This window comes from Lampris incognitus, chromosome 9 (assembly GCF_029633865.1).
Source record: "Lampris incognitus isolate fLamInc1 chromosome 9, fLamInc1.hap2, whole genome shotgun sequence".
NCBI classification, from domain to species: Eukaryota; Metazoa; Chordata; class Actinopteri; order Lampriformes; family Lampridae; genus Lampris; species Lampris incognitus.
The window spans coordinates 58,559,294-58,582,349 of record NC_079219.1 but is presented as its reverse complement, the minus strand read 5'-3'; the positions used below and the strand labels follow the sequence as shown (position 1 = coordinate 58,582,349).

General features: G+C 52.0%; 1 protein-coding gene across 1 annotated transcript in view; it reads right to left on the bottom strand.

Annotated features, from left to right (window-relative positions):
- The window catches only part of leng9 (leukocyte receptor cluster (LRC) member 9), a 25,537-nt gene extending 2,743 nt beyond the window's left edge, over positions 1-22,794 (bottom strand). Inside the window, 6 exon segments of the mRNA XM_056287052.1 lie at positions 3,343-4,372; positions 4,560-4,928; positions 9,920-10,056; positions 10,922-11,024; positions 22,182-22,312; positions 22,705-22,794. Coding sequence (XP_056143027.1) covers positions 3,343-4,372; positions 4,560-4,928; positions 9,920-10,056; positions 10,922-11,024; positions 22,182-22,299 — 1,757 coding nt within the window. The 5' untranslated portion in view covers positions 22,300-22,312; positions 22,705-22,794.
- Positions 22,795-23,056: the final 262 nt, after the last annotated feature.

Below are 23,056 nucleotides of genomic sequence, written 5' to 3'. Positions count from 1 at the left end.
GGTCCTGTTTAGTCTGACTGAGAGGCCATGTTAGCGTGGTCATGTTTAGACTGACTGAGCGCCATGTTAGCGTGGTCCTGTTTAGACTGACTGAGCGGCCATGTTAGCGTGGTCATGTTTAGTCTGACTGAGCGGCCATGTTAGCGTGGTCATGTTTAGTCTGACTGAGCGGCCATGTTAGCGTGGTCCTGTTTAGATGGACTGAGCGGCCATGTTAGCGTGGTCCTGTTTAGTCTGACTGAGCGGCCATGTTAGCGTGGTCCTGTTTAGACTGACTGAGCGGCCATGTTAGCGTGGTCCTGTTTAAACTGACTGAGCGGCCATGTTAGCGTGGTCATGTTTAGCCTAACTGAGCGGCCATGTTAGCGTGGTCCTGTTTAGACTGACTGAGCGGCCATGTTAGCGTGGTCATGTTTAGCCTAACTGAGCGGCCATGTTAGCGTGGTCCTGTTTAGACTGACTGAGCGGCCATGTTAGCATGGTCCTGTTTAGACTGACTGAGCGGCCATGTTAGCGTGGTCCTGTTTAGACTGACTGAGCGGCCATGTTAGCGTGGTCATGTTTAGTCTGACTGAGAGGCCATGTTAGCGTGGTCATGTTTAGACTGACTGAGCGGCCATGTTAGCGTGGTCATGTTTAGACTGACTGAGAGGCCATGTTAGCGTGGTCATGTTTAGCCTAACTGAGCGGCCATGTTAGCGTGGTCCTGTTTAGTCTGACTGAGAGGCCATGTTAGCGTGGTCATGTTTAGACTGACTGAGCGGCCATGTTAGCGTGGTCCTGTTTAGACTGACTGAGCGGCCATGTTAGCGTGGTCATGTTTAGTCTGACTGAGAGGCCATGTTAGCGTGGTCATGTTTAGACTGACTGAGCGGCCATGTTAGCGTGGTCCTGTTTAGACTGACTGAGAGGCCATGTTAGCGTGGTGCTGTTTAGACTGACTGAGCGGCCATGTTAGCGTGGTCCTGTTTAGACTGACTGAGCGGCCATGTTAGCGTGGTCCTGTTTAGACTGACTAGGCGGCCATGTTTTACATGACTGGGCCACTGGATCAGGTGACCAGCAACGTCACTGAAGTTGCACGAGTGGTTGGCTGACCGCCGAGCAGCATGAGGGAGAGAGCACAGTTAAAGCACCCCTAACAACAATCCCCCTGACAAAACACTCACTGGCGAGTTCACAAAAGGATCGCGTGGCTTTCTGGGTAGGATAGCGGTCTATTCTGTTGCCTACCGACACGGGGATCGCCAGTTCGAATCCCGTGTTACCTCCGGCTTGGTCGGGCGTCCCTACAGACACAATTGGCCGTGTCTGTGGATGGGAAGCCGGATGTGGGTATGTGTCCTGGTCGCACTAGCGCCTCCTCTGGTTGGTCGGGGTGCCTGTTCAGGGTAGGGGAGGGGGAACTGGGGGGAATAGCGGGATCCTCCCACGTGCTTCGTCCCCCTGGTGAAACTCCTCACTGTCAGGTGAAAAGAAGCGGCTGGTGACCCCACATGTATGGGAGGAGGCATGCGGTAGTCTGCAGCCCTCCCCGGATCGGCAGAGGGGGTGGAGCAGAGACCGGGACGGCTCAGAAGAGTGGGGTAATTGGCTGGGTACAATTTGGAGAATAAACTGGGAAAAAGTCACAAAAAAAAAGACTTGTGTGGCTTTTGCGGCTGGTAAACCTGCACAAATAAGACAAAAAAAAAAAAATCCCGTGTAATTCTCAGAAGCACCCGCAAAAGGTGAACTGCACCCCTAAAGTGTGCTACCAAGGAAACAGCACCCCGGTGCTCGGCTGCTGTTTGCATGTATTTAATCTAGGTTATATGCATACATTTGTGCAAAATTGGCCTCTTTCTATGCAAATGAGCTTCACTGCAACAAAAAAAAAAAAAAAAAGGAAAAAAGGCCCAGTTCACAAACAGCCTTCCGCAGTGAGAGTGAAAACGACCAGCGTCTTCAGAGAGCTGCTGGTAAGCGGCGCCCGGACTTTCCGGGCGTCGTCACGGCAGCAGCGGCTGTAGCCGGGCGGCGGCATCGCCGTGCCGGGCTGCACCCGTGAGCGGATATTTGGAAGGAGAATATCCCCTTCTGGTTGAACCGACACCGAACTCATTCGGAGACACGGGTCGCTACACTTGATGACGTCAAGGATGACATTGAAGCTGCCTACCGTGTCCCCCCCCCCCTCCTTTTCTCCCCCAATGGTACTTGATGTGCAATTCATGGCGCTATCAGCGGCCGGCCTCCGTTCTCTGTGAACTCGCCCGCCAACACAAAGTCAGTCTTGTGTTGTGAGTCAGAGACTAATTAAAGAGGGGCAGGTAACGGGCAATCAGAATAACTGGTTTCGGTCGTTGTTCCACTGTGTTGTCTGTGTGTGGGGGGGGGGGGGGCTGCGGTCGGTTTGGACTGGGGGGGGTGGGGGGGGGCCTGCGGTCGGTTTGGACTGGGGGGGTGGGGGTCACCTGGATGGGTGATGAGGTGTTTCTGTCAGTAAACGTGTCAGGATGAACCCATTCAACTCTCTTTGATGTTCTCACCTGGACTATTGAGCATTTCTGTACTGCAACCCGAGGGACAACTTACTGCTAAACTGTCCCTGTGTGTGTGTGTGTGTGTGTGTGTGTGTGTGTGTGTGTGTGTGTGTGTGTGTGTGTGTGTGTGTGTGTGGGCCCTGTGATGGCCTGGCGACCTGTCCAGGGTGTGTCCCCACCTGCCGCCCAGTGACTGCTGGGATAGGCTCCAGAATCCCCGCAACCCTGAGAGCAGGATAAGCAGTTTGGATAATAGATGGAGGGATGGATGGATGGATGGATGGATGGATGATTATAATTTAAATGAAGTTCTCCTTCAAATCAAACTTCCCAAGATATGAGAGGAAAGTATTGTTCTTGCAACTGCACTTCTACCCTTGTTTTTGTATTTTTCTACTGGCACGTGGCTTAACCGTGTCACCTGCTCTGCTACTTCCAGTGCACTTTAACCACCAACACTCCTGGGACCACTAACACAAGAACATTTGATACCCAGGACTCCACATACAGACACCACCCTCACTACGCCTGCCACAAACCGGCCACGATTTCCAACACTGACCAGCCGCGTGTGAGGTTTCGCCCTCGTCTCGTTAAACCGAACCGAACCGCTACAAAACCGAAACACTTGTTTTTTTCCTGAACGTTCTAGATGCCTCCACTTCTTCCGCAAGTTAAAATCGGTCAAACCAAGCGGCGGCGGCTTTTGGGGGGATTCGGATGAAGATAACTGCACTAGCCGCACAAGTCTGCATGATTGACAGGGGTGGTGATCATGTTCTAGCCAGGTGTTAGGGGTGCTGAGTGAGGTCGGGACCTGTTTCCGGCGTCCTCTGCAGCCGAGCGGGGAAACTCTTCCTCTGCGGCCGGGCGGGGAAACTCTTCCTCTGCAGCCGGGCGGGGAAACTCTTCCTCTGCAGCCGGGCGGGGAAACTCTTCCTCTGCAGCCGAGCGGGGAAACTCTTCCTTTGCGGCCGGGCGGGGAAACTCTTCCTCTGCGGCCGAGCGGGGAAACTCTTCCTCTGCGGCCGGGCGGGGAAACTCTTCCTCTGCGGCCGAGCGGGGAAACTCTTCCTCTGCGGCCGAGCGGGGAAACTCTTCCTCTGCGGCCGGGCGGGGAAACTCTTCCTCTGCGGCCGGGCCGGGAAACTCTTCCTCTGCGGCCGGGCGGGGAAACTCTTCCTCTGCGGCCGGGCGGGGAAACTCTTCCTCTGCGGCCGGGCGGGGAAACTCTTCCTCTGCGGCCGAGCGGGGAAACTCTTCCTCTGCGGCCGGGCGGGGAAACTCTTCCTCTGCGGCCGGGCGGGGAAACTCTTCCTCTGCGGCCGGGCGGGGAAACTCTTCCTCTGCGGCCGGGCGGGGAAACTCTTCCTCTGCAGCCGGGCGGGGAAACTCTTCCTCTGCAGCCGAGCGGGGAAACTCTTCCTTTGCAGCCGGGCGGGGAAACTCTTCCTCTGCGGCCGAGCGGGGAAACTCTTCCTCTGCGGCCGGGCGGGGAAACTCTTCCTCTGCGGCCGAGCGGGGAAACTCTTCCTCTGCAGCCGGGCCGGGAAACTCTTCCTCTGCAGCCGGGCCGGGAAACTCTTCCTCTGCAGCCGGGCGGGGAAACTCTTCCTGCCGCGGCCGAGCGGGGAAACTCGCCGAGCTACCCGGAGCTGGTGGCGCCGAGTCGGAAGCGTGAATACTCATCTCCTGCAGCCTCCCTTCCACATCCGGGTCCCCGCTGCAGTCCCACTCCTGTCCTTCCTGTCCCGCGCGCCGTGGGACAGGAAGCGGCCCGTCCTGCGTGGCGCCGAGCTGACCCGGGTTCGGCGGGTCTTGCGGCTCCCGGTCTTGTGTGCGCACCCCTGTGAATACACCACATCACAACCCTCTGTGAGACATGCGGCCTTCGTTGTGAACTTGAATTTAGGGATGTTTGTGTGTCTGTGTGTGTGTCTGTGTGTGTGTCTGTGTGTGTGTCTGTGTGTGTGTGTGTGTGTGTGTGTCTGTGTGTGTGTCTGTGTGTGTGTCTGTGTGTGTGTGTGTGTGTGTGTGTGTGTGCACAGGGGTAGGAAAAGAGACGTCGACGGTCTTTGCCTTCTTCCTCCTCCCCACCAAAGGGGGGAGCCAGAGATTGACCGGTGGAGCCGAACACCCTGTCGGTCCTGCTGTTGCGGTCCCACACGCGGTGCCCTCTGTAGGTGAAGTACTGGATCCTGTGCCGGGGCAGGGCCAGCTCGGCAGAGTAGTCGCAGTCGCAGGGACCGGCGTCCCAGTTGAACTCGGCGAAGGGCCGCTCCAGCACCCCCAGGAAGCGGTCCACGTAGCCCACCACAAACCCCGAGGCCTCCAGCCACGGATCCCACAGCACCCGCGAGATGACGTCGTCCGCCGTCCGCATGCGGGGCTTTTTCTTTGACTCTGGGGGGGGGGGGGGGGGAGGGAGGAGGGGGGACACAAATCAGCTGAGACGAAGAGGAACCAGATCTGACACGTTCATGCTGTTGTCTGTCCATACAGGACACACACCCGAGGTCATGTCTTACTGTCTGTCCATACAGGACACACACCCGAGGTCGTGTCTTACTGTCTGTCCATACAGGACACACACCCGAGGTCATGTCTTACTGTCTGTTGATACAGGACACACACACCCGAGGTCATGTCTTACTGTCTGGCCATACAGGACACACACACCCGAGGTCGTGTCTTACTGTCTGTCCATACAGGACACACACCCGAGGTCATGTCTTACTGTCTGTTGATACAGGACACACACCTGAGGTCATGTCTTACTGTCTGGCCATACAGGACACACACCCGAGGTCATGTCTTACTGTCTGGCCATACAGGACACACACACCCGAGGTCGTGTCTTACTGTCTGTCCATACAGGACACACACCCGAGGTCATGTCTTACTGTCTGTTGATACAGGACACACACCTGAGGTCATGTCTTACTGTCTGGCCATACAGGACACACACCCGAGGTCATGTCTTACTGTCTGGCCATACAGGACACACACACCCGAGGTCGTGTCTTACTGTCTGTCCATACAGGACACACACACCCGAGGTCGTGTCTTACCGTCTGTCCATACAGGACACACACCCGAGGTCGTGTCTTACCGTCTGTTGATACAGGACACACACCTGAGGCCGTGTCTTACCGTCTGTTGATACAAGACACACACCTGAGGCCGTGTCTTACCGTCTGTTGATACAGGACACACACCTGAGGTCGTGTCTTACCGTCTGTTGATACAAGACACACACCCGAGGTCGTGTCTTACCGTCTGTTGATACAGGACACACACCTGAGGTCGTGTCTTACCGTCTGTTGATACAGGACACACACCCGAGGTCGTGTCTTACCGTCTGTTGATACAGGACACACACCTGAGGCCGTGTCTTACCGTCTGTTGATACAAGACACACACCTGAGGCCGTGTCTTACCGTCTGTTGATACAGGACACACACCTGAGGCCGTGTCTTACTGTCTGGCCATACAGGACACACACCCGAGGTCGTGTCTTACCGTCTGTTGATACAGGACACACACCTGAGGCCGTGTCTTACCGTCTGTTGATACAAGACACACACCCGAGGTCGTGTCTTACCGTCTGTTGATACAGGACACACACCTGAGGTCGTGTCTTACCGTCTGTTGATACAGGACACACACCCGAGGTCGTGTCTTACCGTCTGTTGATACAGGACACACACCTGAGGCCGTGTCTTACCGTCTGTTGATACAGGACACACACCTGAGGCCGTGTCTTACCGTCTGGCCATACAGGACACACACCCGAGGTCATGTCTTACCGTCTGTCGATACAGGACACACACCTGAGGTCATGTCTTACTGTCTGTCCATACAGGACACACACCTGAGGTCATGTCTTACCGTCTGTTGATACAGGACACACACCCGAGGTCATGTCTTACCGTCTGTTGATACAGGACACACACCCGAGGCCGTGTCTTACTGTCTGTTGATACAGGACACACACCTGAGGTCATGTCTTACCGTCTGTCGATACAGGACACACACCTGAGGTCATGTCTTACCGTCTGTTGATACAGGACACACACCTGAGGTCATGTCTTACCGTCTGTTGATACAGGACACACACCCGAGGCCGTGTCTTACTGTCTGTTGATACAGGACACACACCTGAGGTCATGTCTTACCGTCTGTCGATACAGGACACACACCCGAGGCCGTGTCTTACTGTCTGTTGATACAGGACACACACCCGAGGTCATGTCTTACTGTCTGTCCATACAGGACACACACCTGAGGTCATGTCTTACCGTCTGTCGATACAGGACACACACCTGAGGTCATGTCTTACCGTCTGTTGATACAGGAAACACACCTGAGGTCATGTCTTACCGTCTGTTGATACAGGACACACACCCGAGGTCGTGTCTTACTGTCTGTCCATACAGGACACACACACCCGAGGTCGTGTCTTACTGTCTGTCCATACAGGACACACACACCCGAGGTCATGTCTTACTGTCTGTCAATACAGGACACACACACCCGAGGTTGTGTCTTACTGTCTGTCAATACAGGACACACACACCCGAGGTCGTGTCTTACTGTCTGTCCATACAGGACACACACACCCGAGGTCGTGTCTTACCGTCTGTCCATACAGGACACACACCCGAGGTCGTGTCTTACCGTCTGTTGATACAGGACACACACCTGAGGCCGTGTCTTACCGTCTGTTGATACAAGACACACACCTGAGGCCGTGTCTTACCGTCTGTTGATACAGGACACACACCCGAGGTCGTGTCTTACTGTCTGTTGATACAGGACACACACCTGAGGTCGTGTCTTACCGTCTGTTGATACAAGACACACACCCGAGGTCGTGTCTTACCGTCTGTTGATACAGGACACACACCTGAGGTCGTGTCTTACCGTCTGTTGATACAGGACACACACCCGAGGTCGTGTCTTACCGTCTGTTGATACAGGACACACACCTGAGGCCGTGTCTTACCGTCTGTTGATACAAGACACACACCTGAGGCCGTGTCTTACCGTCTGTTGATACAGGACACACACCTGAGGCCGTGTCTTACTGTCTGGCCATACAGGACACACACCCGAGGTCGTGTCTTACCGTCTGTTGATACAGGACACACACCTGAGGCCGTGTCTTACTGTCTGGCCATACAGGACACACACCCGAGGTCATGTCTTACCGTCTGTTGATACAGGACACACACCTGAGGTCGTGTCTTACCGTCTGTTGATACAAGACACACACCCGAGGTCGTGTCTTACCGTCTGTTGATACAGGACACACACCTGAGGTCGTGTCTTACCGTCTGTTGATACAGGACACACACCCGAGGTCGTGTCTTACCGTCTGTTGATACAGGACACACACCTGAGGCCGTGTCTTACCGTCTGTTGATACAGGACACACACCTGAGGCCGTGTCTTACCGTCTGTTGATACAAGACACACACCTGAGGCCGTGTCTTACCGTCTGTTGATACAGGACACACACCTGAGGCCGTGTCTTACTGTCTGGCCATACAGGACACACACCCGAGGTCGTGTCTTACCGTCTGTTGATACAGGACACACACCTGAGGCCGTGTCTTACCGTCTGTTGATACAGGACACACACCTGAGGCCGTGTCTTACCGTCTGTTGATACAAGACACACACCTGAGGCCGTGTCTTACCGTCTGTTGATACAGGACACACACCTGAGGCCGTGTCTTACTGTCTGTCCATACAGGACACACACCCGAGGTCATGTCTTACTGTCTGGCCATACAGGACACACACCCGAGGTCGTGTCTTACCGTCTGTTGATACAGGACACACACCTGAGGCCGTGTCTTACTGTCTGGCCATACAGGACACACACCCGAGGTCATGTCTTACCGTCTGTCGATACAGGACACACACCTGAGGTCATGTCTTACTGTCTGTCCATACAGGACACACACCTGAGGTCATGTCTTACCGTCTGTTGATACAGGACACACACCCGAGGTCATGTCTTACCGTCTGTTGATACAGGACACACACCCGAGGCCGTGTCTTACTGTCTGTTGATACAGGACACACACCTGAGGTCATGTCTTACCGTCTGTCGATACAGGACACACACCTGAGGTCATGTCTTACCGTCTGTTGATACAGGACACACACCTGAGGTCATGTCTTACCGTCTGTTGATACAGGACACACACCCGAGGCCGTGTCTTACTGTCTGTTGATACAGGACACACACCTGAGGTCATGTCTTACCGTCTGTCGATACAGGACACACACCCGAGGCCGTGTCTTACTGTCTGTTGATACAGGACACACACCCGAGGTCATGTCTTACTGTCTGTCCATACAGGACACACACCTGAGGTCATGTCTTACCGTCTGTCGATACAGGACACACACCTGAGGTCATGTCTTACCGTCTGTTGATACAGGAAACACACCTGAGGTCATGTCTTACCGTCTGTTGATACAGGACACACACCCGAGGTCGTGTCTTACTGTCTGTCCATACAGGACACACACACCCGAGGTCGTGTCTTACTGTCTGTCCATACAGGACACACACACCCGAGGTCATGTCTTACTGTCTGTCAATACAGGACACACACACCCGAGGTTGTGTCTTACTGTCTGTCCATACAGGACACACACACCCGAGGTCGTGTCTTACCGTCTGTCCATACAGGACACACACCCGAGGTCGTGTCTTACCGTCTGTTGATACAGGACACACACCTGAGGCCGTGTCTTACCGTCTGTTGATACAGGACACACACCTGAGGTCGTGTCTTACCGTCTGTTGATACAAGACACACACCTGAGGCTATGTCTTACCGTCTGTTGATACACGACACACACCTGAGGCCGTGTCTTACCGTCTGTTGATACAGGACACACACCCGAGGTCGTGTCTTACCGTCTGTTGATACAGGACACACACCTGAGGCCGTGTCTTACTGTCTGGCCATACAGGACACACACCCGAGGTCATGTCTTACCGTCTGTCGATACAGGACACACACCTGAGGTCATGTCTTACTGTCTGTCCATACAGGACACACACCTGAGGTCATGTCTTACCGTCTGTTGATACAGGACACACACCCGAGGCCGTGTCTTACTGTCTGTTGATACAGGACACACACCTGAGGTCATGTCTTACCGTCTGTCGATACAGGACACACACCCGAGGCCGTGTCTTACTGTCTGTTGATACAGGACACACACCCGAGGTCATGTCTTACTGTCTGTCCATACAGGACACACACCTGAGGTCATGTCTTACCGTCTGTCGATACAGGAAACACACCCGAGGCCGTGTCTTACCGTCTGTTGATACAGGAAACACACCTGAGGCCCTGTCTTACCTTTTTCCTCGGTGTCTTTTAGTTTTGCTTTTGTCTTCACTTTGCCTTTCTTCTTCTTGTGTTTTCTCTCCTCTTCTTCATCCTTTCCGCTGTCTTCACCAGGCAACACGGCCCCTGGGTCCTCTGATGAAGGGACGCTGAGAGAGGAGGGAGGGATGAGAACAGAGACACAGAGGAGGAATACACACAGAGGGAGACGCCAGGAAGGAAATCCAAAGCGAGACAGGTATTTCTGAGAGGTGTTAAATGATACGCTGGGCACATGACACAAAACATGAATGAGGGCGTCCGGGTGGCGTGGCGGCTTATTCCGTTGCCTACCAACACGGGGATCGCCAGTTAGAATCCCCCGTGTTGCCTCCGGCTTGGTATGGCGTCCCTACAGACACAATTGGCCGTGTCTGTGGGTGGGAAGCCGGATGTGGGTATGTGTCCTGGTCGCTGCACTAGCGCCTCTGGGGGACTGGGGGAAATAGTATGATCCTCCCATGGGCTACGCCCCCCCCCCGGCGAAACTCCTCACTGTCAGGTGAAAAGAAGCGGCTGGCGACTCCACATGTATGGGAGGAGACATGTGGTAGTCTGCGGCCCTCCCTGGATCGGCAGAGGGGGTGGAGCAGAGACCGGGACGGCTCAAAAGAGTTGGCTAATTGGCTGAATACAATTGAGGAGAAAAGGGGGAGGGGACATGAATGAGGAAGAACTCTTTATAATTCGACCGCACCTCCACACACCGTGTCTGATATCTCCTCCCGTGCAGCAGAGAGAAGAGGCCCAGCTAAAACACTCTCCACTTTGCTGTGTGATCGAGACAAGCGGTTAAAGCTACGGACACCAGTCCACGATTTAAAACGGCTCTGTAACCGGGCAGAACCTCGTCAGGGGGTGGAGGTGGCGTCGCGGGAGTTCAGTGTAGTTTGTCTTTGCGGATGAGAACAGAAGGGGATTGTTGACGTGTAGAATGTGGTTCACTTGTCACCCTGGTCGGTGACGGATACACACCTGTGAGACAGACGACATCTGCTGCCAAAGCGGCACTTTCCCATCAGGAAAAACGAGCACACGCCTCCTCCTCCCTCCTCTTCTGGCCCAGCGGTCTCCATCGCTGACACAGGACAAGAAGCAAGGAAGGCACATGGAGGGGAGGGAGCAGAATGGAAATCAGCGGCCTCCCAATGGGGATTCAACACCTACACATCCTCCGCAACAACGCAACACAACCACGGTTTGAATTTAATGTAGAACTACAGGTTTAGACAAAAGTGGTCCTCTGTGACAGTGAGCGCCCTAATATGACCCATGTATCATCACATCCCTCGGCCCGCCAAGGTTCACCTGGCCCACGCAGGAAGCAAAAATCCTCAGTTGACCAAGCCCCGCTGGGTCTTGTCAACTTGGCCCGAGGAAAGTTCTGAGTGACAGAGCTGAACCCGGCTGTTCTGAGGACATCATCATTTTCGAGTGACTACATCTTGAAACTTGGCCCAGCGTACCATCCAGCTGTCATGGAACCACATGCAGACAGAGTGGATGTCCGTTTCGGGGAAAATAACCCAAATTCTTGAATCTCCTCCAAATTGCAACAACAAGACACGATGATACAACCGAAAGCTTGCAGTCTGACTCAGCTTGACTAAGCTAAGGTGTAGCAGAAAGAGGAGATCCAGATCCCATGGGGCTGACTGGCATTGAGCCATTCCAAACCAAAGGAAGTGAAGAAATAAGGCGGCCAGCCAGCGGGTGGAGCTCAACCTCACGCAAAATGATCCGGTTCCACACAAGGGTTCCTCGAGAGGAGAAGGCTAGTGACGGTATTTCGACATTCAACCCTGTAAATGACAAGTCCATTTTACGACCTTCTCGTGGCGCTACGAGGAAGGTTAACCAGACTGGAGAGAAGGATTAAAAAGATCCTGAACGACTTGGACAAAACCCCTACGTTTACGACAACACGGAGGGCTGGCAGGATTATTCAGTAGTCTCGGCGGTGGCAGAGATAAAACTTGAGTACCAGGGTGTCCGGGTAGCCTAGCGGTCTATTCCATTGCCTACCAACACGGGGGTCGCCGGTTCGAATCCCCGTGTTAACTGCAGCTTGGTCGGGCGTCCCTACAGGCACAGTTGGCCGTGTCTGCGGGTGGGAAGCGGGATATGGGTACGTATGTGTCCTGGTCGCTGCACTAGCGCCTCCTCTGGTCGGTTGGTGGGGGGGCCTGTTCAGGGGGGAGGGGGAACTGGGGGGAGTAGCGTGATCCTCCCACGCGCTACGTCCCCCCTGGTGAAACTCCTCACTGTCAGGTGAAAAGAAGTGGCTGGTGACTCCACATGTATGGGAGGAGGCATGTGGTAGTCTGCAGCCCTCCTGGATCAGCAGAGGGGGTGGAGCAGAGACCGGGACGGCTCGGAAGAGTGGGGTAACTGGCCGGATACAATTGGGGGGGGGGAGGGGGGGGCTGAGTACCAGCGAAAGCAAGGTAGATGAGCAGGAGACAGACTCTGGATAGGAAATAAAAACTCAAACAATGAATTTTGCCCCATCAACACTTCTGTTTCCCTTCAAAACCAGGAGTCGAAGGGAACGGCAGAGTGGCAGATCACGAAAGTCAGAGTGACAGATCACGAAAGGCAGAGTGGCAGATCACGAAAGGCAGAGCGGCAGATCACGAAAGGGAGAGTGACAGATCACGAAAGGCAGAGTGGCAGATCACGAAAGGCCGAGTGGCAGATCACGAAAGGCAGAGTGACAGATCACGAAAGGGAGAGTGACAGATCACGAAAGACAGAGTGACAGATCACGAAAGGGAGAGTGACAGATCACGAAAGACAGAGTGGCAGATCACGAAAGTCAGAGTGACAGATCACGAAAGGGAGAGTGACAGATCACGAAAGACAGAGCGGCAGATCACGAAAGGGAGAGTGACAGACCACGAAAGACAGAGTGGCAGATCACGTAAGGGAGAGTGGCAGATCACGAAAGGGAGAGTGACAGACCACGAAAGTCAGAGTGACAGATCACGAAAGGCAGAGTGGCAGATCACGAAAGGCAGAGTGACAGATCACGAAAGGCAGAGTGGCAGATCACGAAAGGCAGAGTGGCAGATCACGAAAGGCAGAGTGACAGATCACGAAAGGCAGAGTGGCAGATCACGAAAGGCCGAGTGGCAGATCACGAAAGGTAGAGTGGCAGATCACGAAAGGCAGAGTGACAGATCACGAAAGGCAGAGTGGCAGATCACGAAAGGCAGAGCGGCAGACCACGAAAGACAGAGTGGCAGATCACGAAAGGCAGAACAAAAGGTAATGCGAGAAACGTCACAACTTCTTTAGCAGCAGGTTCAAGAGCAGCCTTTTTACTTGGAAGTCAAATCCTTTGTAAGCCAGAACTACGGTGCGGCCGAGCCTAACATGAACCTGCACTTTCCAAAAAAGAAAAGACTTGGCGTGCCACCATTTTGGTCTAACCCTGACTCTGGTCTTTATTTTCATAATGTCATAATAAAGCTGGGTAAACCGCTTACGGTCCCGCACGCGCGACTCGCATCCACGGCTGACTCACATCAGGCAGTGGCAAGAATGCGCAACACATCCTGTTTTGAGTGCAACCTAGAGGAAGTCGTTCCTTTATAACTTTTGCATTTTTTTTGGATTATCCCGGGTTCGAGCCTCGGGGTAGCCCAACCTTGGGGGTCGTCTCGGGTCATCCTTTGTGTGACATTTGTAAGTCCTCTGCGTGGGTTTCCACCCACAGTCCGAAGACATGCAGGTCAGGTGAAGTGGACGTACTAAATTGTCGCTCGGTGTATGTGTGTGTGTGTGTGTGTGTGTGTGTGTGTGTGTGTGTGTGTGTGTGTGTGTGTGTGTGTGTGTGTGTCGGCCCTGTGTGATGGACTGGTGGCCTGTCCAGGGTGTCTCCCCGCCTGCCGCCCAATGACTGCTGGGATAGGCTCCAGCATCCCCGCGACCCTGAGAGCAGGATAAGCGGTTCGGATGTTGGTTGGATGGATGGATGGGTGGACGGATGATGGATGGATGGATGATGGATGGATGGATGATGGATGGGTGGATGGATGGATGGAGGATGATGGATGATGGATGGCTTTACGGAGGTCGGTTCGTACGTATGGGTGTTCATAAGTCAGGCGTTTGTAACCCGGGGACTTCCTGTATTGTCCTCACAGACCTATCCTTTATTTCCCCTCCTCATCTATTTATCTCTGCCAGGCGGATAGGGGATTATACGTTTGTTTGTGCGTGTGTGTCTGTGTGTGTGTGTGTGTGTGTGTGTGTGTGTGTGTGTGTGTGTGTGTGTGACTAATCCCGCAAACTTCCAGATCTATCTACCCGGAATGTTTCTGTGCAGTTATGACCGTATGATGAAGAACCTCTCGTGGTTGCAGTGACTCAAAACTGTCAAAAAAGGTTGTGACTCGCATCCAGCTGTGAGCTGGGAATGAAACACGACCCCGGACTTTTTGACTCAGACCGGCCCACCAACCCCCACAAACCACGCCACACTTCACGTAAACAAGACTGCTGAACAATATTTACAATGACTTTGGTAAAATGGATCAAGGGGAATGTGTTGCCCGTCAGGGGAGGCTGGCTGGAAGGAGCACATTTTCCCTGGAACCATCCATCCATCCATTATCTGACCAGTAAAATGATTTTTTTGTATTTCCCCCCCCTCTTTTTCTCCCCAACTGGACCGTCCAATTACCCCCACTCTTCCGAGTCATCCCGGTCACTGCTCCACCTCCTCTGCCGATCCGGGGAGGGCTGCAGACTATCACATGCCTCCTCCCATACATGTGGAGTCTCGGATCGGGCAGCGACATGATCAAAAGTTAGTAAAAGAATTTTCCATCCATCCATCCATCCATCATCCGAACCGCTTATCCTGCTGTCAGGGTCACTGGGATGCTGGAGCCTATCCCAGCAGCCATTGGGCGGCAGAAGGGGAGACACCCTGGACAGGCCGCCAGGCCACCACAGGGCCCACACACACACACACACACACATTCACACCTAGAGACAGAATTTTTTGTGGGTTTACCCTCGTAATCGTGGCTTCAAAGTGTAAATCTGATGCAAGTGATGGTGCTGCAGCGAAGAAAAGGAAAACGACCACCGCTGAAAGGGAAGCGGATATAATAAAGCGTTCAGAGAGGCGAAACACCAACAAACATCGGAAAAGCGTCAGGCTGCAGTCGGTCTATTATAAAGGACAAGGGGAGAGTATTGGAGTATGCAAAAGGCTTTCATTTTTCTTAAAAATGTATTTTTGACTTTTCCCTTTTTTCTCCCAATTTAGTGGCCAATCGACCCCTGTTTTAAGTCAAACACCCACCCTCGTACTGCATGCGTTCGCCAACTGCATCTCTCCGGCCAGCAGTCTCCTTTGAGACCGCCTCCCCACTTTCGTGACAAGGCGACTCCAGGCCGAACCGCTGCTTTTTCCCCACACACACCCAGAGACGCATTCACGTGACGAACACAAGCCGACTCCGCCCCCCTCCCCAAGACAGCGTTGCCAATGATTGCTGCTTCATCGAGTCCGGCCATAGTCGGAACTGACGAGACCGGGGTGCGAACCCCAGTCCCCAGTGGGCAACTGCATCGACACAAAGCCGATGCTTAGACCGCTACACCACCGCGGACCCTGCTAAAAGGCTTTCATTTTTACACATGTGCAGGCACATGTGTAAAAATGAAATGAGGGCTGCGGCTTCGCCAAAGGGTGCAAGACAGACACAGCAAACATAACATAGTATAAGATATGAACAGATGAAGACTAAAAGATAAAGTAAAAAAAAAGAAAAAGAAAAGAAAAGCACGAGTATGAACAGACATTCAGTGGGTAGCCAGGTTCAGGTGGGCAACAGCTTGGGGAAAGAAGCTGTTTTTGGGCTCTGAGACTCCTGTGGCGCCTCCCAGAGCACGGCAGGGGGGAGAACAGTCCATGGTTGGGGTGGGTGGGATCTCTGCTGATACTCAGACCCCTTCGAAGGCAGCGTTTGTGATAAATGTCTTTTATGGCTGGGAGCTGGGTACTGGTGATATGCTGGGCCACCTTCACGACCCGCTGCAGAGCTTTCTGGTCTACTGAGGTACAGTTGCCGTACCACACTGAGATGCAGCTGGTCAGGATGCTCTCTATGGTGCAGTGGTAGAAGTCGGTGAGAATTTTGGGAGACAGACGGGCGCTCCTCAGCCTCCTCAGGAAATGTTGGCATTGTTGGGCCTTTTCACAAGGGCCTGGGTGTTTGATGTCCAGGAGAGGTCCTCGCTGGTGTGGACTCCAAGGAATTTAAAGCTGGAGACACGCTCCACTTCCACCCTATTGATGTGTATAGGGGAGTGGCTGTAGCTTCTAGACCTCCTGAAGTCCACAATCAGCCCCTTCATCTTCTTCACATTGAGGACAAGGTTGTTAGTGGTGCACGATGATGTGAGGTGCTGAATCTCGTCCCTGTAGGCTGTCTCGTCATTGTTGGTGATACCGCCAATGACTGTGGTGTCATCTGCAAATTTAACAATTGCATTTGAAGGGTGAGTTGGCAGGCAGTCATGGGTAAAGAGGGAGAAAAGGAAGGGGCTCAGAACACAGCCTTGAGGGGCACCTGTGCGGACGGTCAGGGTGGAGGAGGTGTGGTCACCTAACCTAACAGACTGAGGTCTGTTGGTCAGGAAGTCCAGAGCTGTAATCTATAAACAGCATCCAGATGTATGTGTTGTTAAGTTCAAGGTGGGTCAGAGCAAAGTGCAGGGCAGTGGCAGTGGCAATGGCATCCTCCATAGACCTTTTGGGATGGTAGGCGAACTGATGTGGGTCGAATGTGGGGGGGATAATGTTTTTGATGTGAGCTAGAACCAGTCTCTCAAAGCACTTCATGGCAATGAGGGTGAATGCTATGGGTCAGCAGTCATTCAGACATGTGAGTTTTGATTTCTTGACGACAGGAATGATAGAGGCGGTCTTGAAGCATACCAGGACTATGGCTTGGGACAGTGAGAGGTTAAATATAGTTGTGAAGACCTCAGCCAGCTGGTTGGAGCATTCCCGGAGGACCCGACATGGTATGCCATCCGGTCGGGCAGCCTTCCGTGTGTTCACTCTGCACAGTGATTCTCAGACCTCTGCGATCGATAGAGTGAGCACCAAAATCAGCGTAATATTCTTTTTAGCCTTGGCTTAGTGCAAGAAACCGGTGGTTGACTACTGCATTATTATATTTATGATGTCCATCCATCCATTCTCCAACCCGCTTATCCTGTTTAGGTAAAATATATACTATATATTACTAGGACAAACACTGACACTACCGCGGCTGTCTGCCTCACGAATTCCAACAAGGGCCTTGGCCACAGCACTGAATACGCTGCATGACGGACAGGAGTCACACAACGTCGCTTTCACTCTTGCTCAGCAAAGATGGAAAAAACACCATCAAATGTTTTATTTAAATCAGTATAAATATTACCTAGTCTGTATAGAAATTAGGCTATCGAATAATCCTCGTCAATTACAAATCATTCATCTCGCTCTAAGAGACAGCGTGTTCTCATTTCTCACTCTCGCATCAACCATGGCACAGAGAGAGAGAGAGAGAGAGAGAGAGAGAGAGAGAGAGAGAGAGAGAGAGAGAGAGAGAGAGAGAGAGAGAGAGAGAAAAGTCTATGGTCTTTAAATTAAGTTTTAAGGTATAGGACATTATTTTGTTTATTTTGTAATGTGTAGGTATGCAGATGACTGACTTTGACAGTTTACAGAGGGCAGTTGAGGACGGACAGAGACGGTGAGGACTGGTTGCGGATTCAACAGCGGTGCCCCAACGACCTCTCGAGAGGTTCCGGGATAGGTGAGGTTAGTGAGGTAAGGTGGAGGTATGTAGATGTTCTAAAAGACATGTTTGGGTTGAAATAAATATACCTATACAAGTAGTTATGTCTCTCGTTGTATTGGTTCGCCCTCTTATGTACATAATGCACAAAAATATATTCAAATGGGTTCAAACCTATGTTTTTTTTTAGAAGGAATAATCGAATGTCATTTTTGGCCAATATTGACAGCCCCGATTGATGCTAGATATGAACTGTTTCCGACTTACATACACATTCGACTTATGAACAGACTCAAAAACACAACTCATTTGTAATCCGGGAACCTCCTGTATAGCATATTTAAGATTATCTAAAATAGTTTTCCATAAGCTATTGCCTAGACATGGGTAACGTATCATCAACACACCACAGTCTTGTCTTAAGAGCAATACCTTTAAAATAATTTATTTTTACTTGTTTTTTTCAGTTGATTTTTCTTTCTTGTTTGTGGAGCACTTTGTGACATTAATTTTTTAAACATGGGTGAAGAATGTTAATTTCTGGCATCAGTATTATGAGTTGTAGTGTTAAGCATTCTTACTATGAGATAAGTTATTGGTCCCTGTAAGGAAATTCTTCAAACAGAATAGGCCCCAAGAGTCTGGTAGGAATTTAATGCCCTGCTCGAGGGCACATGCCCAAGTGATGCTTGAACCTGCATCATCTAGTTGACGGACTGTCTCTCCAACTGTGTGTCCTCGCATCAAGAGCGAGAGGCTATGGGATATGAAAATGTACTCGGCCCAAAAATAGAAAAAGGATAATGTCTAACTACAACCTTTAGCAGATAACTTGAGTGCTGAGAGCTACCGCTGAAATTCAAATCATGAATATACTTTTCTTTTTGGATTTTTCCCCCCGCTTTTTCGCCCCAATTGTACCTGGCCAATTATCCACTCTTCTGAGCCGTCCCTGTCACTGCTCCACCCCCTCTGCCAATCCGGGGAGGGGTACAGACTACCACGTCTTCTTCGATACATGTGGAGTCACCAGCCGCTTCTTTTCACCTGACAGTGAGGCGTTTCACCAGGGGGACGTAGCGCGTGGGAGGATCACGCTATTCCCCCCAGTTCTCTGTTCCTCCTTGAACAGGCACCCCGACCGACCAGAGGAGGTGTGTAACGCAGTGTGTTTGGACCCAATTGCAGAGAAGAGGCAGTTTGTAAAGTAACAAGTTTTTTTAATGGACTTCAGAACAACACAAAATAACCAAATAAAAGACCACTGCCAAACAGGGCAGGCAATAACGCAATCTTGAATGAACGTAAACACTACACTAAGCAAACACTCTCACACAGAGGAGGCAGACGAGACACTCTCTCACACAGAGGAGGCAGATGAGGGTTCGGGGTCCAAGCGCTTCTGCAGACTAACGTGAGGCCTTTCCCAAGACTCGACCCGGAATGTCTGCAAAGCACCCAGTCAAATAGTCCCCAGCACAGGTGCACCTACGTAATCACAGGCCAACCAGTACGCAGGTGCCACTCATACTGGCTGACTGCAGGCCGACAGGGAAATGTCACCTGTTGGCTTCTGATCCTCTGGCCAGTGATCGTGTCAAGGTCCTAGTGCAGTGACCAGGACACATACCCACATCCGGCTTCCCACCCACAGACACAGCCAACTGTGTCTGTAGGGATGCCTGACCAAGCCGGAGGTAACGCAGGGATTCGAACTGGCAATCCCCATGTTGGTAGGCAACGGAATAGACTGCTACGCCACCTGCACGCCCCAAATCATGAATATACTTTCCCCAAGGGGCACCAATAGAGCTGTTCATTCACTAACTCGACTCTGAAATGCATTTACAATGTGTTATTCATATAACTGGCAGTGACATCTCATGGACACAGCTGCTCCAGAATGGATAACTGCATCCCGCCACGTCTTGTAACTCTATCTTATAAACGGTAACTAGAAATGACTCGTAGTCATAATCTTTTCATTGGAAGTCATCAGTGCTTCTCTGCCTACCAAGATTGCCCCGGCTGGTAGTAAAAGCCCAGAGTATAAGCCAGCACAAAGATACGTGAGGATCTGAGATGACCGATCCCTTAGCAGTCTCTTCGCTGGTAACAGAGATGTAGGATCTCAGACAGGAATCGATCCTGCTGGGCAAAAGTGACAAAACCAAGTTTAAGCCTAGTGGCAAACTGTCTCTCTGAACCAACGCACAGAGGAATGAGTAGTGGATCTGAGATGACCGATCCCTTAGCAGTCTCTTCGCTGGTGACAGAGATGTAGGATCTGACAGGAATCGATCCTGCTGGGCAAAAGTGACAAAACCAAGTTTAAGCCTAGTGGCAAACTGTCTCTCTGAACCCACGCACAGAGGAATGAGTAGTGGATCTGAGATGACCGATCCCTTAGCAGTCTCTTTGCTGGTAACAGAGATGTAGGATCTCAGACAGGAATCGATCCTGCTGGGCAAAAGTGACAAAACCAAGTTTAAGCCTAGTGGCAAACTGTCTCTCTGAACCCACGCGCAGAGGAATGAGTAGTGGATCTGAGATGACTGATCCCTTAGCAGTCTCTTCGCTGGTGACAGAGATGTAGGATCTGACAGGAATCGATCCTGCTGGGCAAAAGTGACAAAACCAAGTTTAAGCCTAATGGCAAACTGTCTCTCTGAACCCACGCGCAGAGGAATGAGTAGTGGATCTGAGATGACCGATCCCTTAGCAGTCTCTTCGCTGGTAACAGAGATGTAGGATCTCAAACAGGAATCGATCCTGCTGGACAAAAGTGACAAAACCAAGTTTAAGCCTAGTGGCAAACTGTCTCTCTGAACCCACGTGCAGAGGAATGAGTAGTGGATCTGAGATGACTGATCCCTTAGCAGTCTCTTCACTAGTAACAGAGATGTAGGATCTCAGACAGGAATCGATCCTGCTGGGCAAAAGTGACAAAACCAAGTTTAAGCCTAGTGGCAAACTGTCTCTCTGAACCCACGCACAGAGGAATGAGTAGTGGATCTGAGATGACCGATCCCTTAGCAGTCTCTTCGCCGGTAACAGAGATGTAGGATCTCAGACAGGAATCGATCCTGCTGGGCAAAAGTGACAAAACCAAGTTTAAGCCTAGTGGCAAACTGTCTCTCTGAACCCACGCACAGAGGAATGAGTAGTGGATCTGAGATGACCGATCCCTTAGCAGTCTCTTCGCTGGTAACAGAGATGTAGGATCTCAGACAGGAATCGATCCTGCTGGGCAAAAGTGACAAAACCAAGTTTAAGCCTAGTGGCAAACTGTCTCTCTGAACCCACGCACAGAGGAATGAATAGTGGATCTGAGATGACCGATCCCTTAGCAGTCTCTTTGCTGGTAACAGAGATGTAGGATCTCAGACAGGAATCGATCCTGCTGGGCAAAAGTGACAAAACCAAGTTTAAGCCTAGTGGCAAACTGTCTCTCTGAACCCACGCGCAGAGGAATGAGTAGTGGATCTGAGATGACTGATCCCTTAGCAGTCTCTTCGCTGGTGACAGAGATGTAGGATCTGACAGGAATCGATCCTGCTGGGCAAAAGTGACAAAACCAAGTTTAAGCCTAATGGCAAACTGTCTCTCTGAACCCACGCGCAGAGGAATGAGTAGTGGATCTGAGATGACCGATCCCTTAGCAGTCTCTTCGCTGGTAACAGAGATGTAGGATCTCAAACAGGAATCGATCCTGCTGGACAAAAGTGACAAAACCAAGTTTAAGCCTAGTGGCAAACTGTCTCTCTGAACCCACGTGCAGAGGAATGAGTAGTGGATCTGAGATGACCGATCCCTTAGCAGTCTCTTCACTAGTAACAGAGATGTAGGATCTCAGACAGGAATCGATCCTGCTGGGCAAAAGTGACAAAACCAAGTTTAAGCCTAGTGGCAAACTGTCTCTCTGAACCCACGCACAGAGGAATGAGTAGTGGATCTGAGATGACCGATCCCTTAGCAGTCTCTTCGCCGGTAACAGAGATGTAGGATCTCAGACAGGAATCGATCCTGCTGGGCAAAAGTGACAAAACCAAGTTTAAGCCTAGTGGCAAACTGTCTCTCTGAACCCACGCGCAGAGGAATGAGTAGTGGAACAGTCACAGACTGCAGACTCCTTTGGAGGGACGGGGCTGATGAGAACTTCAAGTATTGAGACACAGGCTGACAGACACTAATGGGGTTCAAGTTAAGGGGACCCCTGTGGGAAAACCCCCTCGTCACAAATTGTGCGTTGCACTTGGGAGGCTGAAAATAGAAACACCCCCACCATTGTACTGCCTGACGTCAAGGTGCCGAGACGCGGTCTTTCACTCGCGTTCCCTGGAATGTGGGCTTCTCTTTGCGGAAGCGTCCGCGGACAGACGCGAGGGTGCGATTCCCGCACAGGACGGGATGTGATTTACCTTCTGTGGTGCCCGCGGTTTCTTCGCCGTGTCCCGGTTCAACCTCTGAATCCGGACCGGCTGTGTCTGTCGGACAAGCAGGCGCCGCTGAAGACACTGTTGACTGACCCGAAGCCATTCCCAACCTGTAACTACAGACACATTACAGGGTCAGCATAAGAATAAGAGGTTATTTGCGATACACTGCGTCCCTGGGGAACAACACCTTCCCCAGGGACGCTGTGTTCCCTGGGGAACGACCCCAGGCGTCCCTGGGGAACAACACCACAGAGGTGTCGTTTCCCAGGCGTCCCTGGGGAACGTGTTGTTGTTCCCCCAGGGACGCAGTGCCATTCCACCGAGTTGATCTTCGTGTCGGACGTGTTGCCGTGAAATCTCGGCGCCAAACGAGTAAAAAAGCTTTGCCACTACGCTGCTCCGAGTCAACGTGGTCGATAGATGGTAAGCCAATATGTAGCTGACAAAGATTAAACCCATAAACACCTCAGCCGGGTCAACGTTCGGGATTCTTGACGAGCCGTACCTGTCAGAGCCGCCGCGGGGGACAAACACGGCCGCGCACTTTGACCGGTGTCTGTCTCTTGCAGGGGTTTGTGGGTAATGTAGTTTTATTCCGGTGAACGCAAAAAAATAGAAACTTTGTTAAACGTCGTACATCAGATTCGGTCAAAAAAACATTTTTCTTTTACTTCAATTTGTAGTCAGGTTACTCCTACGTTGTGGTTCGGGGTTCGGGGTTGAGACAAAGATAAAGAGACGGACGGCGAGAGAAAAGGCGAGACGCGCCGTGACGCCGCGTCAGCGCGTGACTTCCCGTCACGTGACGCGTTGTTGCCAAACCGAGCCAGCGAGAGCTGCAGAGAGGAACGCTGCAG